Source organism: Ylistrum balloti, unplaced genomic scaffold (assembly GCF_031769215.1).
Source record: "Ylistrum balloti isolate Yb309-2 unplaced genomic scaffold, AGI_CSIRO_Ybal_v1 Utg370450, whole genome shotgun sequence".
NCBI lineage: Eukaryota > Metazoa > Mollusca > Bivalvia > Pectinida > Pectinidae > Ylistrum > Ylistrum balloti.
In genome coordinates, this window is record NW_026782299.1 from 2748373 (window position 1) to 2763923 (window position 15551).

The 15551-nt window shown below is 35.6% G+C and overlaps 1 protein-coding gene across 1 annotated transcript in view; it reads left to right on the plus strand.

Annotated features, from left to right (window-relative positions):
* The window catches only part of LOC132555047 (uncharacterized), a 145598-nt gene extending 130253 nt beyond the window's left edge, over positions 1–15345 (plus strand). The window contains exons 5-6 of the mRNA XM_060219387.1: positions 1268–1440; positions 5322–15345. Coding sequence (XP_060075370.1) covers positions 1268–1440; positions 5322–5963 — 815 coding nt within the window. The 3' untranslated portion in view covers positions 5964–15345. The remainder of the gene's footprint in view (positions 1–1267; positions 1441–5321) is intronic.
* The last annotated feature ends 206 nt before the right edge of the window (positions 15346–15551 follow it).

Consider the following 15551-nt stretch of genomic DNA (forward strand, 5'->3'; position numbering starts at 1 on the left):
TGTGGTAGCTGTTTGCTACCTCACATAATAACATACATGAGGCCCTTCGCATGACACCCAGAGCAATAAGAATACTGTGTCTTTCCAATAGTGTCAAGGACACAAGCATGACAGCACAGACAGATCCATTTTTCAGATTCTTGAGAAACATAGACCTCCATTGTTAGGATGCACTGAACACCATATGCATCAGGATAACCATTTTCAACAACTATGGTATAATGAAGCATTTCTTTCTTGTTCTTCCACCAACTTTGATGTATCATGGTGACGTTGTATGGTTCCTTCTAACAACCTTGGAATATTATGGTGACGTTGTATGGTTCCTTCTGACAACCTTGGAATATTATGGTGACGTTGTATGGTTCCTTCTGACAACCTTGGAATATTATGGTGACGTTGTATAGTTTCTTCTGACAACCTTGGAATATCATGGTGATGTTGTATAGTTTCTTCTGACAACCTTGGAATATCATGGTGACATTGTATAGTTTCTTCTGACAACCTTGGAATATCATGGTGACGTTGTATGGTTCCTTCTAACAACCTTGGAATATCATGGTGACGTTGTATGGTTCCTTCTAACAACCTTGGAATATCATGGTGACGTTGTATGGTTCCTTCTAACAACCTTGGAATATCATGGTGACGTTGTATGGTTCCTTCTGACAACCTTGGCATATCATGGTGACCTTGTAAAGTTCTCTAAGACAATTTTGATGTATGCTGGTAAACATGTATTCAAAAACATTGATGATGAGTGCCATGTCAGCCTTAAGAGAGAAAATAACACTTTAGATACTATTATTTAAAATGAAATCCAATTTTTAAGGATGGTTAAAGACCTAGTATAATTGCATTCATTGTTGCTGCAAGTCTTTGTAAGTGATGATGTAAGACTTCATCAGGAAAAGGAAATCCAGTTTAAGAAAGGACTGTTTTGTTGAGATATTTATAGTCTGGTATTGGTAAAAAGTTACGCCTACTTTAAGTTTAATTTACCATTTGATGCTTGCTTATTTTTGGCCTGAGGTGTTTGCTAGTATCTCTATTTACTTACTTCAACTTTGTTTACATCCTAAAACAGTATAGCTATTTTTGTCTTTGTTGTTTTGCCATCTGAATTAAAGTTAAGGTAGTCCCATTAGAGCTATTTATCACATATCGATGTTGTATTTTTCCATGTCATTATTAAGTGTGTCAAAATTACATTATTTATGTCTTTGGTGTTGATGAAATGTTAAACATTCTTTCCTTGTCATTTCAGCTGTGACCACAGTAGTTGTAATTGTGCTGTTTGTCGTGTTGATGCCGGTGCTGGCCGTGTTTATATGCGTTGTGAGCCCTTGCAGATCTACGTCTCGTATGTGGCGTCGCTGGAGGACCCGAGACCGAGGTGTGGACCATCGTCAGTTACGGCCAGACTCTCAAGGATCAGAGGTATAAAACATCTGTAACCACACTAGTGTTTGCATTGACTCATGATAATATATTCTTATGATGTGTTTTTGAACATATTAGAATTGTCCCGATAAATGTCTTCAAGTACTGGTAACGCCCCTAATTAATGAGGTCCTCACTAAATTTGCGATTCAGTGGTCATGTCTACGGTCACAAACTTATACTTCACCTCTTGTGAGAGTTGGAAGTTCAAATGTTATGGTTTAAATTTTCAAATTTTCGATGTCACCCAACAGACATTGTCTTTTACTGTCACGCCAATTCACCTACATCATGACATACAACACTCATGTATGAGTTTGCATTGTTAAAATTGTTCAAGTATAGGTTAAAGGTCACAGTCAAGGTGACTTGGTGAAAAATTGTGGTATCAGCAGAACGGTCTTGTCACAGGGAACACGCATGCCAAATATGAAAACCCTACCTCTTCTGGTGCAATAGTCATGGCTAAAGTTAAAATATTTCATATGTAGGTTAAAGATCATGGTCAAGGTCACATGTGGGAAATTTTTGATATCACTGAAATGGTCTTGTCTCAAAGTAACACACGTGCCAAATATGAAGGCCTTACCTCTTATGGTGCAATAGTTATGGGCACTGTTAAAGTTGACAACAGACAAACAGACAGCACAAGAACAATAGGCCCCATATCTTCCAATCCAGGGGCATAAAAATACTTAGGACTATAGCATTTATGAATGTTTCATTCCTATGGTTATGTATGCAGCTAAATTTTCATGAAAAATATACAATTATAGTGTCATTACTGAGGTAAAGAGTCTTTTAATGTAGTTAGTAAAAAGTATAGGTGAAGGGAACTAACACTGATGAAGCTGATTTATTTGCAAATATTGTATTACCTGGCTCTTTAATTAATAATGTATTTTACAAAGCAAATTTATGTCTCCTGTGATCGCAACCAATAAATTGTATTTCTGTCATTTCTATTTAGCTTATGTCAGAATATGGGTAAAGGGAAGTAACTCTGATGGCACTGAGATATATATACATATATAATAAATTAAACATTTTTTAAGTAAAATGATGTTTTATGTGATCGTATGATGGATTTCAAACATGTAATGGTTATTGTTTGCTTGGAGGTAGCTATTGATCTATTGTATCTTCATATCCAGCCTCATTACCATGAAGGTTGCTTGCTTTGATGGCAGCTTAGGTTGAAATGGATATGCTAAGGTAGTGTCTCTTAATTTTAACATGGTTTTAAACATATTCATGGTCAATGCATTGAATTGTAATAATAAAAGACAATAGGAAGTAAAATACAATGAATAATTTAATGACAGCTATTTTCTTTGTTTGATGGATGAGCATATGATTCAGGCCTATTAGGCCTTTTGTATCATGGTTTTATATTGCACAATGATATTGATGAATGTATTAATCACAAAAAGATAACGCATGGCGTATTTTGTCCCAGCACACTGACAATTATTTCTTTTGTATTATATAATCAGCTGATTTAACAATGTAGGTGCGCTAATTATTTGATAGATCACAAAAACACATACATGTGTGATTGTAAAATGATTGATAGCCACATAAAGCCTTTCTTTGGTGAATGTATGACAGTTATTTGCCGAACCATAAGGTTTTTACATGGAGGCTTCAGATATTAGGACACATGTACTTTTGACAAAGGCCTGCGAGAATTGGATTTCTTTGTGAGCTTCCTGACATGTCATAGAGGAAATAGATCAATTTCTCTGTCTTTTGAGGCCTCATAATCATGTCCTTCTAGCCTTTTTAAGTCCCCCACTGTTGGCAAAATAGATTAAATTCCAGACAAAATTTTCAAATTGCTGCAAGATTGTAATGCAGAGAGCCTCACTACAGTCATCAAAACAACTAGAGAATATGATGAAAACATTAAATGAACATTCCATGACCTCCTCTTTGATCTCAAACAAATGCAGTCTTCCTACACGTTGGAAAGGCATCAAGAATTCCAAATTAATTTACAGACTTAAAAAAATCATTTTTCCTTTTAAGTTTTCCTTTTTTTTTTGTTTTGTTCTCATATAATGCATAAAACAAAAATTGTTCAAATCTTTTTTGTTTACTTTGTTGTTGTTTGTTTTTGCCCCAGTTGCCTGTTACTAAACATTTTATGGAATAGTTAAGTTATGAAAAATGATTTCTATTATGTAATGCATTGGTACTTCTATATTGATGCGTTATAAGTATACTTGAATAAACTATTCCTTGAAAAACGATTTGAATAGTATGTATTTAGATGCCATATGCAATATGCTAATTTTGATTCTACTGCAACATACAAAATATGGTAAGTTCTTTTGTGGATGTTACCTAGATTTTCTTTTCAGATATTTTGTGCTTTGTATTTGTGGTTAGTGTTATGTTTACTTAACTAAAATGTTTTGATAAGGAATTCAATAAAATGATTCAACATTATACAGGTATATGGGAATACTAGAATCATTTACCTCTGTACATACATATCAACCCATGGATAATACTTTTAAAAGTAAATAGCATGAAGCATTGTATAGTGCTGAGCTTTGGAAATAGTATCCCAGAGGTTGATAACTCTGTCCTCATCACATAAAGGTGATCAGTTATTTTTTTCCTTCCCTTTTCACACTTTGTTAAAAAATTTTCCTTCTCCCTTTTATGCCCCCAAACTTTTCAGAGTTATTACCCTTTGTTGAAATTTTGTGTCCAGAGCACATCTTTAAATTGCTTGCATTTAAACTGGGATAATGAAACTTGGTGTATAGATTTATCAAAGACAATGAGCTGTGAAAGAAGTTCATTGCCCCTCAATCATGGAGTTATTTGCATAACTGCTTGAATTAAAGGAAGTGTAATGAAATGTAGAGCACATATTGATCATACTAAGAGGATATGCAGTATACCAAATTCAGGGCCTGCATCCCCCTAACTACAGAGTTAAAGCCCTTTGTTAATTCTTTTGTGCCCAGAGCAGAACTTTACTTTCATTTAAACTAAGATAATGAACATTGGTGTATATATCAGTCATACTAAGAGGATGTGTAATACATCAAATTCATGGCCTGCAACCCCTTAATTACAGAGTTATTGCTCTTTGTGAAAATTGTGTATCCAGAGCACAACTTTAAATTGCTTGTATTTAAACTAGGGTAATGGAACTAATAATACATCAGTCATACATTAACCATGTTCAATGTAGCAAAGTCAGTGTCAAATACCCCTAAGTTACAGAGTATTTGCCCGTTGTTGAAATTTTATGTTTTATGTCATTCCTAGTAACTTTGCTTCCATTTAAACTAGGATAATAAAACTTGATCAATGTGTCTGTCATATTAAGAGGATGTACATTATACCAAAGTGTCTGAATCCCCTTAATAACAGAATTTTTGCACTTTGTTAAAATTTTATGTCCAATGAAGTCATTTTTGGGGAGCATTTTATCAATTTCACTGATACTCTTGTCAATTTTAAAATATGTACCATCATTATTTTTCTGTATTGTGTGTAAAAATTGATCACATTTTCCAATAGTTATAGCCTTATGGTTATGCTCCTGAAATGCACCTCAAAGGTTAAAGAGATATGAATACTCCACTAGAGGGAATAGGATGTATATTAGAGCAGAGTCTTTCCAAATATTACATCCTTGGGTAGAATATACATTTCCCATGTATCTCACTGTCAAAATTGATGGGGCGGACAAAGAAAGGCTGAAAATTGTTTGTCAATATGTTTGATTGAAAATTTAGGAAAATGTTTTCATTTTTGAAGGTGGTACTTCCCTTTTGAATTGCTTGTTTATGTTTTATTCTAGCAAGTTTGTCTTTGCATGGTGGCTCTAATTGATCCTTTCTTGTTGTTAGGTTGTATTCATCCCGCCTACCACATCATCCCCCAGTTCTACCACCACGCCAGCCCACCTGGAGCAACAGATTGCCCTGATGAGGGAGCGCCACACACTACTACAATCAGCGCGCACAGGCATGGAGATAGGCCTGCCCACCTCGGTGCACATCTCCCAGGATGGCGAGGAGGGGTATGCAGAAAGCCAGAAACAACTGGCTCATCACTCCAAACAGGAGATCTACCAACCCTGCTTTAGACCTCCGCCTAACAAGACAGTGTACGACAAGGATAGTCCCCCGCCGTACTATGCTGTAAAGGGCCTTGGCCCATCCCCACAAACAGTGTCCCCTGGGACACTGGTGCAAGACTCAAATGGCTGCTCCATGATGGTGCAGTGCTTCAATCTGTCAAATAACAATGAACACCACAGTGATGGCTGCCTGCGTCAGCCAAATCAGTGTAGGACTAGTGTCCGTGGAAGTGTGACTCCCAATGTAGGCACTTCTCCACGTGTACATGTTACACATGATAGTGCAACAGACCTTGGACGGCATAATGCGTCTGGGCTTGACCGACCACCCGACTATAGTGCGGTGCTAGCATCTGGGACAAGTGTATGTAGTAACAATAACAAATCCCCTGCGGGCGGACATGTCTGATAGTGACCATGCTGGCGACATCTAGAGGAGAGAGGCGCGGTCAAGGTTATGGATGTAGGTCAAAGGTCATATGGAAAAAGCCAGCTGTGATACAGATTTTGGGGACGTGAATTACAACATCATCTAATTAATGCTTTTACTTTGTATTGTGAGATAAAAAAAAGTGACAAAAATACAAAAAAAAATGAATAAAACCAAAAAGTGATTGATTCCTGTGTGAGAGCTACACAATATTAAGGCCACTGATTTATATTGTAAAGAAATTGTGTTCCTCATTTTATGAGGGAAAACATTTGTGCAGACTACGTTTTAATTCCCCCACCCCCCACATTTATGGAGAATGTCTTTGTGCTCAAGGTACAACAGTTGTTATAGTAAATCATCTGATGGGTAGGCACCCTAGGTGCTGCATATTTCCATTTTCTGTTGTACAACCTGATCGTCCGGCTACACACACAGCGAGCGTCATGGTGTGACGTTTAGGTACAGTCGCGCTAGTGATCCTAAATAGGTACACCCAGTCTGTCAAACAGCCTTACTTCTATATAAACATCAGTGTATGTCTGTCTGCCTGTCCATTAGTGGAGGACCATGTCTCCCACGCTCAAGCGGCCCAGCGATAAAGGTCACTCCGGGTGGACTATGTGCTTGTATCTGGAGTATCTTGGAGTTCAGCACTCGTGTAAAGTGTATGTACTCAATCCAGAGTCTAAGCTGGCTAAATATCACCCTCATGCTTGTGTTGTTTTTAAGAAGAAGCTTTTTTTGTCCAATTTTACAGATGTGATGGTGAACTTGTTGACTTAAGTAGTGTGAAGGAAAAGATTGTTGATCACTTCAGTGCTGCTCTCACTGGTTGTGTATGCAGTATATATATAATATTATATACTATGTTTTCGATTTTGGAAAAGTTTTTTTATTCATGAAACATGAATCTCTTTTTTCTGCCTTCCTCCTCGCTGTCTGTTTATCTTTCTGTCTGTCCATCAAAATACCTTCTTCATTATTTAATAGAGATTTTACCAATGGTAACAATTCATTAATTTAGAACTTTCAGGCTTAGAAATGTCTGTAATTGTCTAATATTTATGATGATGATAATGCAATTTGTTTTGTGTTCCTGAAATTATTACTTAAATGTGAAAATATGCATTCTGGTAGTTGATGGCTTTTAATTATTGAGGCATATCAAGGTGATTTTTGCATGAAACAACCTTAAAGCATGGAGTACACTCAAATCATCTACCAGTTAAGGTGAAATTACTATGTACATTTTTATCAAACTTCTTTAATGCCTTATATAGACTTAAGTCATTGATAGGATTCTTCATATTTTTATTTGTCTGCAGTTTTGAAAAGAAATATCAAAAACTCTATGGCCCTGTCACGCATTGACAATTTGCAGAAGTTATGTGTATGATAAATGAAACATTGTTTTTGAAATGCTGGCATACACTAAACTACAGATGCCATTTCTCCTAATTTTGGGCTTATACATAACCTATTCATAACAAGTAAAACATACATATAACATATTATTTATCCAGAACAAATCAATGATTAAAGATACGTATCTATGTATTTGACATGTCCCAGATGACAACAGAACTTACTGAACATGTTTCTAGCCTACAGCAACCATTTAATAGTATATTGGCAGTGTTCAAGGGAATTGGTATATAAAATAGAGTTCACATGAGGAACCTGTCAGTAGTCCATGTTATCCAAGAAATAGAGGATCTAGCAAGAAGAGATTGAGATCATGACTTTCAGCGAAACTCTGTCGCACATTAAGCATTTGCTCCTTAGTGGTTAGAAATGGGTTTTGGGAACAATAGATGTTATCTTGACGTATTTCAACTGATGTATAACTTACAAGTAACAGTAATGTGAGCATGTGTACACTATTCATAACTTCTTTACAACTTATGCCTGCATATGTGGAAGGTATGAGCCATATGCTAGCTTACATTAACTTCACAAATTACGACCTATGTTAGTGTAAACCAGCGTGCTGTTAACTATACAAAACTTGCTCATAGCTTATCTGACATAAATTTTTCAGATGTATGCCAGCATATCAACCAAACTTTTCATACATTAATGTAAGCTGGCTAAATTGTCAATATGTGACTGGCCTGTTACCAACTGTGATGTCTTTTAAATTTGATAATTAAATGGCAAGAATAATTCTTGTTCACAGTAATATTAAAAAGAACTTTTGTTACTTAATTGGTACATTGAATTACTCATCGAATAAGTGCCAATATTGGATGATTTTTGAAAATTTTTGAAAATCACAGAAATATGATTCTATATCTACATTTTCTGCAACTATTACTATTACTGAAAATATGTCAAATTATACATCTTGTAACTTTCTAAAACAATGGAAATTAACCAATATTTCTATTTTTGCCTAAGTTTTTGTTTGCATTTCATTTACTGTAATAGCCTATGTAAGTTCAAATAGAAATATGGCAATATGTGATAAATTATCAAAACTGGCTGTTTATGAAATAATATGCATGAAAAACAACAAACATCTATGGAAAAAATAATCAAAATCACATTTACTACAATAGTTTAGAGTATGGCATGTTAGAAACTGAATTACTTAGAGGGGTAAATGGCAGGAGACTGAATTACTTAGAGGGGTAAATGTCAAAGACTGAATTACTTAGAGGGGTAAATGTCAAGAGACTGAATTACTTAGAGGGGTAAATGTCAAAGACTGAATTACTTAGAGGGGTAAATGTCAAAGACTGAATTACTTAGAGGGGTAAATGTCAAAGACTGAATTACTTAGAGGGGTAAATGTCAAAGACTGAATTACTTAGAGGGGTAAATGTCAAAGACTGAATTACTTAGAGGGGTAAATGTCAAGAGACTGAATTACTTTGAGGGGTAAATGTCAACAGACTGAATTACTTAGAGGGGTAAATGTCAAAGACTGAATTACTTAGAGGGGTAAATGTCAACAGACTGAATTACTTAGAGGGGTAAATGTCAAAGACTGAATTACTTAGAGGGGTAAGCAGATTGAGTTTGTGGACTTACGTTCTGGTGAGTATTACTGAATATATGGAACTTTATCATTGGGGCATAATCACTGTACATACTTAAAACCACAACAATTTACATTCCTGACACAGAAGTACACAGAGCTTTGAGAAATGGCTGATAGCTCTATTATAGTTCAATCTATTTCTAGTCTTGTCAAACACACTGGATAATGTTCGAAGTGAAATTTATTGGATTGATGACACTTATTTACATTTCAAAATTTTTAAATTATGAAAAATATGAAATTTAACAAATACTGGTTTATAAAATCTCCATATTGTTGAAAAGTGGATGAAGTGTGTAGTCCATGTCTATGTAAAGATAAGGTGTACTGTAAGGTGATAGAGCTTAGGTGATGTTCCTGTCGAGGAATGAAAGGTTATACATCCAGTGTAGTATAGTAGCTTTATTTGCAATTGACATTAAATCCTATACTTGGTGATGTCAGGCAGATACGGAGTATCATCTGAGAGTTTCAGATATATCAGTTATAGTATGGCATAAGTTGAAAATTAAAAACACATGCATAGCAGAAATAGAAGTTTACAGGGATAACATGAATAATTGCATGAAATGTAGAAATAAAGATTTTTTTTCTCTATAATTCCAAATGTCATTAGGCAAAATTACAAATCTCTCACTGTTATGCCTATATGAAGGAAGTTTTAATTTAAAAGCAAGCTACCAATATCATGCTATAGTTAGTGTCTGTTATCAACTTTTCCTTTTAAGGATTACTGTTCTAGAATAGCTGAAAGCGTTTTGACAGAGTTTGATACCTGGTAATTACTCTGGGGATGTTAAAATTGTTATATAAGTGATGGGCATGATCCACATGTTACCTGAAGCCGACATATTTCACTTATGAAAATCTCTATTTGGCTACATGCACACATGAAGTTACTTTGCTGGTCATTTAGAATTTGAAGATAGCTGTTTGTTCCCAATATCAGATTGACCAAGGATATTGATTTCTGTTTTAATCATAAAAAAAAATTATCAAAACTTGAAGAAAAATAACGTTATCACGGTCGTAAACATTTACTTTCAATGTTGTAGACTATTTGTATAGTCTCTCACTTCTCTGATTGGCCGATGCATTTTTGAGATTTGATTTTATTGGATCAATTTTAACAATAAATCATAGAAGTATTCCTTAGCATTATCCTTGAATTCTAATTATTCAAGGTTCATGCAGAATCTTAAGATCATGGCCACCATATCAGCAATCAGTTGAAATTCTTGCCAGGTAAATCTTGGTTGTCGTTCATGTATAATCACCCGACATCATCACACCAGGTTACAGGACAAGCTTAATGTATTCTTGTATTTTTGTTAAACATGATAAAACATTTATATTGTTGAAACTATAGAAGTTTAGAGTTTTAAAAAACATTCTACTATCAAACACTGGAAGTCTGCCTTATGGTCACCATTTTCCAAAGTCTTGGTGAATGGAGCATTTGAGTTGTGGGATTGGTCACTTACCTGTAGCAGTGGAGGGTTCCGTAGCGAATGAAGCATGAACATGTATGAAAGGGTGGATTATAGAGGGAATGAGATGAAAACAAGGCTGTGAAAAAATACACTTTTACAAGAGATGTTGTAGGGATAGATTTGCCACTGCAGTTTTGGAAAATGAAAAAATCCTCGCGCGCAAAAAAAAAAAAGGATTAAAAGCTTGATTGAATTTTCCTCCTTTTGTATTCACTAGTCCGGAAATGATGATTTTTTGTTGTAGAGCTTCCTTTGCTTAATCAGATCAAATGCAGTAATAGAGATGCTCCACTGTCCCTTATTTTAATGTAACAATTGAAATGCAAAAAAGCCAATATACCTGTGAAAAAAATGATGTTAATGATAGAGATTTCACAAAATAATTTTCTGCCATGTTACATTGCCTTTCAACCTTTGAAAAGTGTTGGATATTCCTTTTTTCCCTATGGTAATTGAATGACATGGATATTTCTGCTGGATTTCTCATTGTCTTCTTTTATAATACTACAAAAGACATTTATTAGTATTAGCAAAAATGCGTGAAATGCATGTACAATGTTGCAGTGTTGTGTATTATGGCACAAAATTATTTTATGAAAAATATCCAAACTCAAATGATGGTGTTCATGTTATTGTAAAACTAATAGTTGATTTATGGACAGCCATTCAGTATGAATTTTTACAGGTTGCTTAAATTAACTTCTTTATGTTGGAACTGTTTGTTAGAAATTGTAATTAAGTATTTGTATGAAGAAAACTGTATCTTCAGTTTAAATGAAGGAATATTTGTTTTACTGTACAATTTATAAATATATATGGAAAAGGGAGACAATTCCCATATTTTCTGATAAAAAAATACATTTAATTTATTTCTCTGTTGTAATTTCTTTTCTTTTTTTTTGACATTGAAAAAGTTTTTTTCCTTTTTTTTTTTTGTTTTTTTTTTCTTTGCATTTTCATTTCAAAGTATTCATCAAGATGTTTTAATATTAAAACATAACATGATCTTGTTGATAGTAACTGGCTGTTTTTAGCATAAAGTTGTCTGAATAGGATGGATGGTTGATAACAGTTCTCAATGCACAGCCCAGATGTGTTTTATGAGTTTGTAAAAAAGCTTGTTAAATTTGTTACAGGTATTGTTATTTCAATCTGATGCCCCTTCATGTTATAACTGTAGTGTTTTGTTTATGTCAAAGCTAGGTTTCTAAATTGACACTCTTTCATTAGATATTATCTTCATTTATGTGTGACCTCCTATTCCTCAAGTCTTTCTCTTGTTGGTACTATTAGTGAATAGATGGCAGTGTTTATTGATAAAAGGTTTCTTTATTATGCACTGGTTATAAAAGGGTGAAATGGCCAGAGGAAAGAGAGACTTTGGACAAAAAAATGTAGCTGTGTAATAAGACGATGCTGGTCAGGTTTTTATCAAGTTCCAGCCAAAATATTTCTCCAAGGTTGTAGTAGTTATACTAAAAGAAAATTCCAAGAAACTTCCAGTTTCTGAGCTAGATAGGAATATTGAGCTGAAATTTGGTATGTATTTGTGTTGTTTGCACAAAGTCTGTTATTAAGTAATTTTGGTTGTAGTCAGCCTTGGTCAACTAATGCCAGTCTGAAAAGTAGTAGATGATAATTCTCCAAAACACCTCTTTATTTTCATTGGATGATGGTGGGGCATAATAGCCGCTCTAACATGTCTTTTATATACTAGTTTATATTAACGATAAAGGAAGGTTCATCATAGTTTCAAAATAAGTGAAAACCAAGTAAAGTAGAAGCATATTTTGAAAAACAATGTTAAGAATTATTTGCCATGCATTTCATTTCTCTCAAAGTATGGGAATGTGCTGACCTCAAGCTTATGTCTTACACTTGAGTGCAGATACTCTTGTTTGCAGAACAGATGTAAGATTCTATTGATCACAAAGGGTATAATTCTAGAACTTCATCCTTGCAGTTTTACTCTAAAAGGTAATATGCAGTTAGCAGCTATTATTTCGGTAGTTCTTAATAAAGCATTGCTATTTCTGTCCTTGCTAATAGACATGAATTATTTCTCAATCAAAGTGGTCATATTTAGATTACAATCAGTATTTTTTCCCCAGAGAACAAACTTTTTTTTTTATTAACAAAAAAAGAGTATTTCTTTTTAATAATCAACATCAGTGAATAAATGAGATTAACTTTGTATCTCTGACCACATAAGGTCTCAGAAATGAAGGTAGTATCTAGTGATGAGTGTGTTGTTGATATTTTTACAAAGTAAAAATTACCAATCTCTGATTATCGATTAGCCATTGTGATTCTTCACCGATAATGAGTGACTTTTATCAAGGTCATTTGTTAGTAATGGGTCAGCAACTAAATCTGTTATGTGCCATACAATATAGTTTTGACTGGTTTGTTCTAAGATGGTGGACACATGATTACAATACTTGCTCATTTACTAAACATTGCTACTTCTCAAAAATGTCTGCCTTTGCAAAAAAGTTGTTAGAAAAAACACAAAATGCCTAGAATGCTGATGAAAAAATTCAAATTGTGTAACAATTAGATATATTGTTTCTGTCCTAACAATGTGATTTACATGAAGGCAATCTCGGCCTCTCCCATGATTTTAAAGGAAGAAATCTCTGGTCTAGAGGAGCTTGTGCATGGTTTTATTTTCACCTGTTCCATACATTTTGTCATGTTAACCTGATGGTAAATCTGAGATGAAGCCTAAATATTTTGTACATACATGTAACATGCCACCAGTCTTGTTCAGACCAGTCACATTCTGACTTTCCATCTTGCTTATGAACACTTTGGGTGCATATCATTTTTCTCACTGCATGCTTAGTGTGTGGGAGAGAGCGGTCACTGTGACTTGTTTACTACACTCGCTCGGTCAGTAGACAGATTGTGTGTGTGAGAGCAGTCAATGTGACTTGTATACTACACTCGGTCAGCCAGTGGACATCTTGTGTGTGTGGGAGAGAGTGGTCAGCGACTGGTATACTATACTTGGCCAGTCAGTAGACAGCTTGTGTGTGTGGGAGAGAGTGGTCAGTGACTGGTATTCTATACTTGGTCAGTCAGTAGACAGCTTGTGTGTGTGGAAGAGAGTGGTCAGTAACTTGTATACTAGTCACATGGTCGGTCCTTAAAAAACGTGTGAAAGAGAGGGAGAGAGCGGTCAGTGACTTGTATACTACACTTGGTCAGTCAGCAGACAGCTTGTGTGTGTGTGAGATTGGTTAGTGACTTGAAAACTACACTTGGTCAGTCAGAAGACACCTTGTGTGTGAAAGAGATAGCAGTCACTACAATTGCTCAGCTTGAAGACAGCTCTTGTGTATTACATTCAGTCTGTCACTGTCAGTCAGTGATTTGTACACTATACTGGGTCTTTCAGAAGACAGAATGCGTTTTAGGGAGAGCAGTCAATGTGACTTGTATATTACTTGCTTGCTTGGTCAGTAGGCAGACTGTGTGGGATAGAGAGAGCAGTCACTATGACTGGTGTATTATTACTCTCACTTGGTCAGTAGACAGACTGTGTTGGATAGAGAGAGCAGTCACTATGACTGGTGTATTATTACTCTCACTTGGTCAGTAGGCAGACTGTGTTGGATAGAGAGTGCAGTCACTATGACTGGTGTATTACTCTCACTTGGTCAGTAGGCAAACTATGTCTTTTGGAGAAAGAGAGAGCAGTCACTATGACTGGTGTCTGTAGACAGCTTGTGCGTAAGGGAGAGAGAGAGCGGTCAGTGACTTGTATGCTACACTTGATCGTTCAGTAGACAGGTAGTGTATGGAGGTGAGAGTGCAATTACTGACCAGTATATAACGCTGTGTCACTACAAACATAATGTATGTAGAAAAATGTCACTTTGACCTGTATTTTACACATGCTCAGAGCAGAATCTATGGGAGAGCGCAGTAACTATGACCTATATTACACAAAACTTGCTTGTTCACTTCAGACAGCTTGTTGGAAGAGTGATGGTCAGTGTGTAACACTCGCCTAGTCACTGCAGAACAGTTGTATAGAAGTCAAGGGTCACTGACCTGTACATAACACTTGCTTGGTCACAGAAGACAGCTTGTGTGTGTATGTGCTGTAAGAGGGAGAGAGAATAATTCAAATCTGATTTTAAAAAAATATTGTGTTAGTTGAGTGTTTAGTAAGTGGGATGTTGTTTGATAATTTGAACAGCCTGGGCAAGTGACATTGTGTCCAGTACTTGTAACAGCCTGGGAACAAGGGATGGTGAAAAGCTTGGATGTGAGGGAAATTGTCTAGTAGCTGAAACTGCAATTGGGTTTGAGGGAGCTGTAACATCCTGTACGTGAGGGTATCCAGCAGCTTCAACAGTCTGGGTGAGGGAATGAGTCAAGTACATTTAACAGCCTGGATATAAGGGAATCTGTTCAGTAGCTGTAACAACATTAACCTTGGTGAGGGAATGTGTCAAGTAATTGTAACAGCCAGGATGTAAGAATTATGTCCAGTGGATGTAACGGCCAGAATTTGAGGGAATGGGTTTGTGAGCTGTAAAAGTAGCTGTAACAATCTGGATGTGAGGAAATGTGTCCAGTAGATGTAACAGCTTGGGTGTGAGGGAATGTGTCCAATACCTGTAACAGCCTAGATGTGAGCCAATGTGCCCAGTAGCAACAAGAGCTGGCCCAGCTGTATGAGAATGAGTGTCATCACATGATGAATGGTCTCTCCTTGTGTATCTACATATAAACTATTTTTATTTATAATTAATGGCAAGCAGAGACAGAGCCCTCTGCTGAAGATTAAAATATAAGTAACTTATTGCAAGATGTTCATCTTTTTTACAACCCCCTCTACACCGTTTGTAAATTTTCTTCTACTCCTTCCAAATAGCTGCTTAGAATTCAACCGAAATTTTTGCAGGAGGAAATCGATGATCCAGTGTTCAGTAGATGAAATGTGTTGCTTGCTTATCCTACTCCTGCAGTAGGACTGCATGTACAAATTGTTATTAATATCACAGTGGG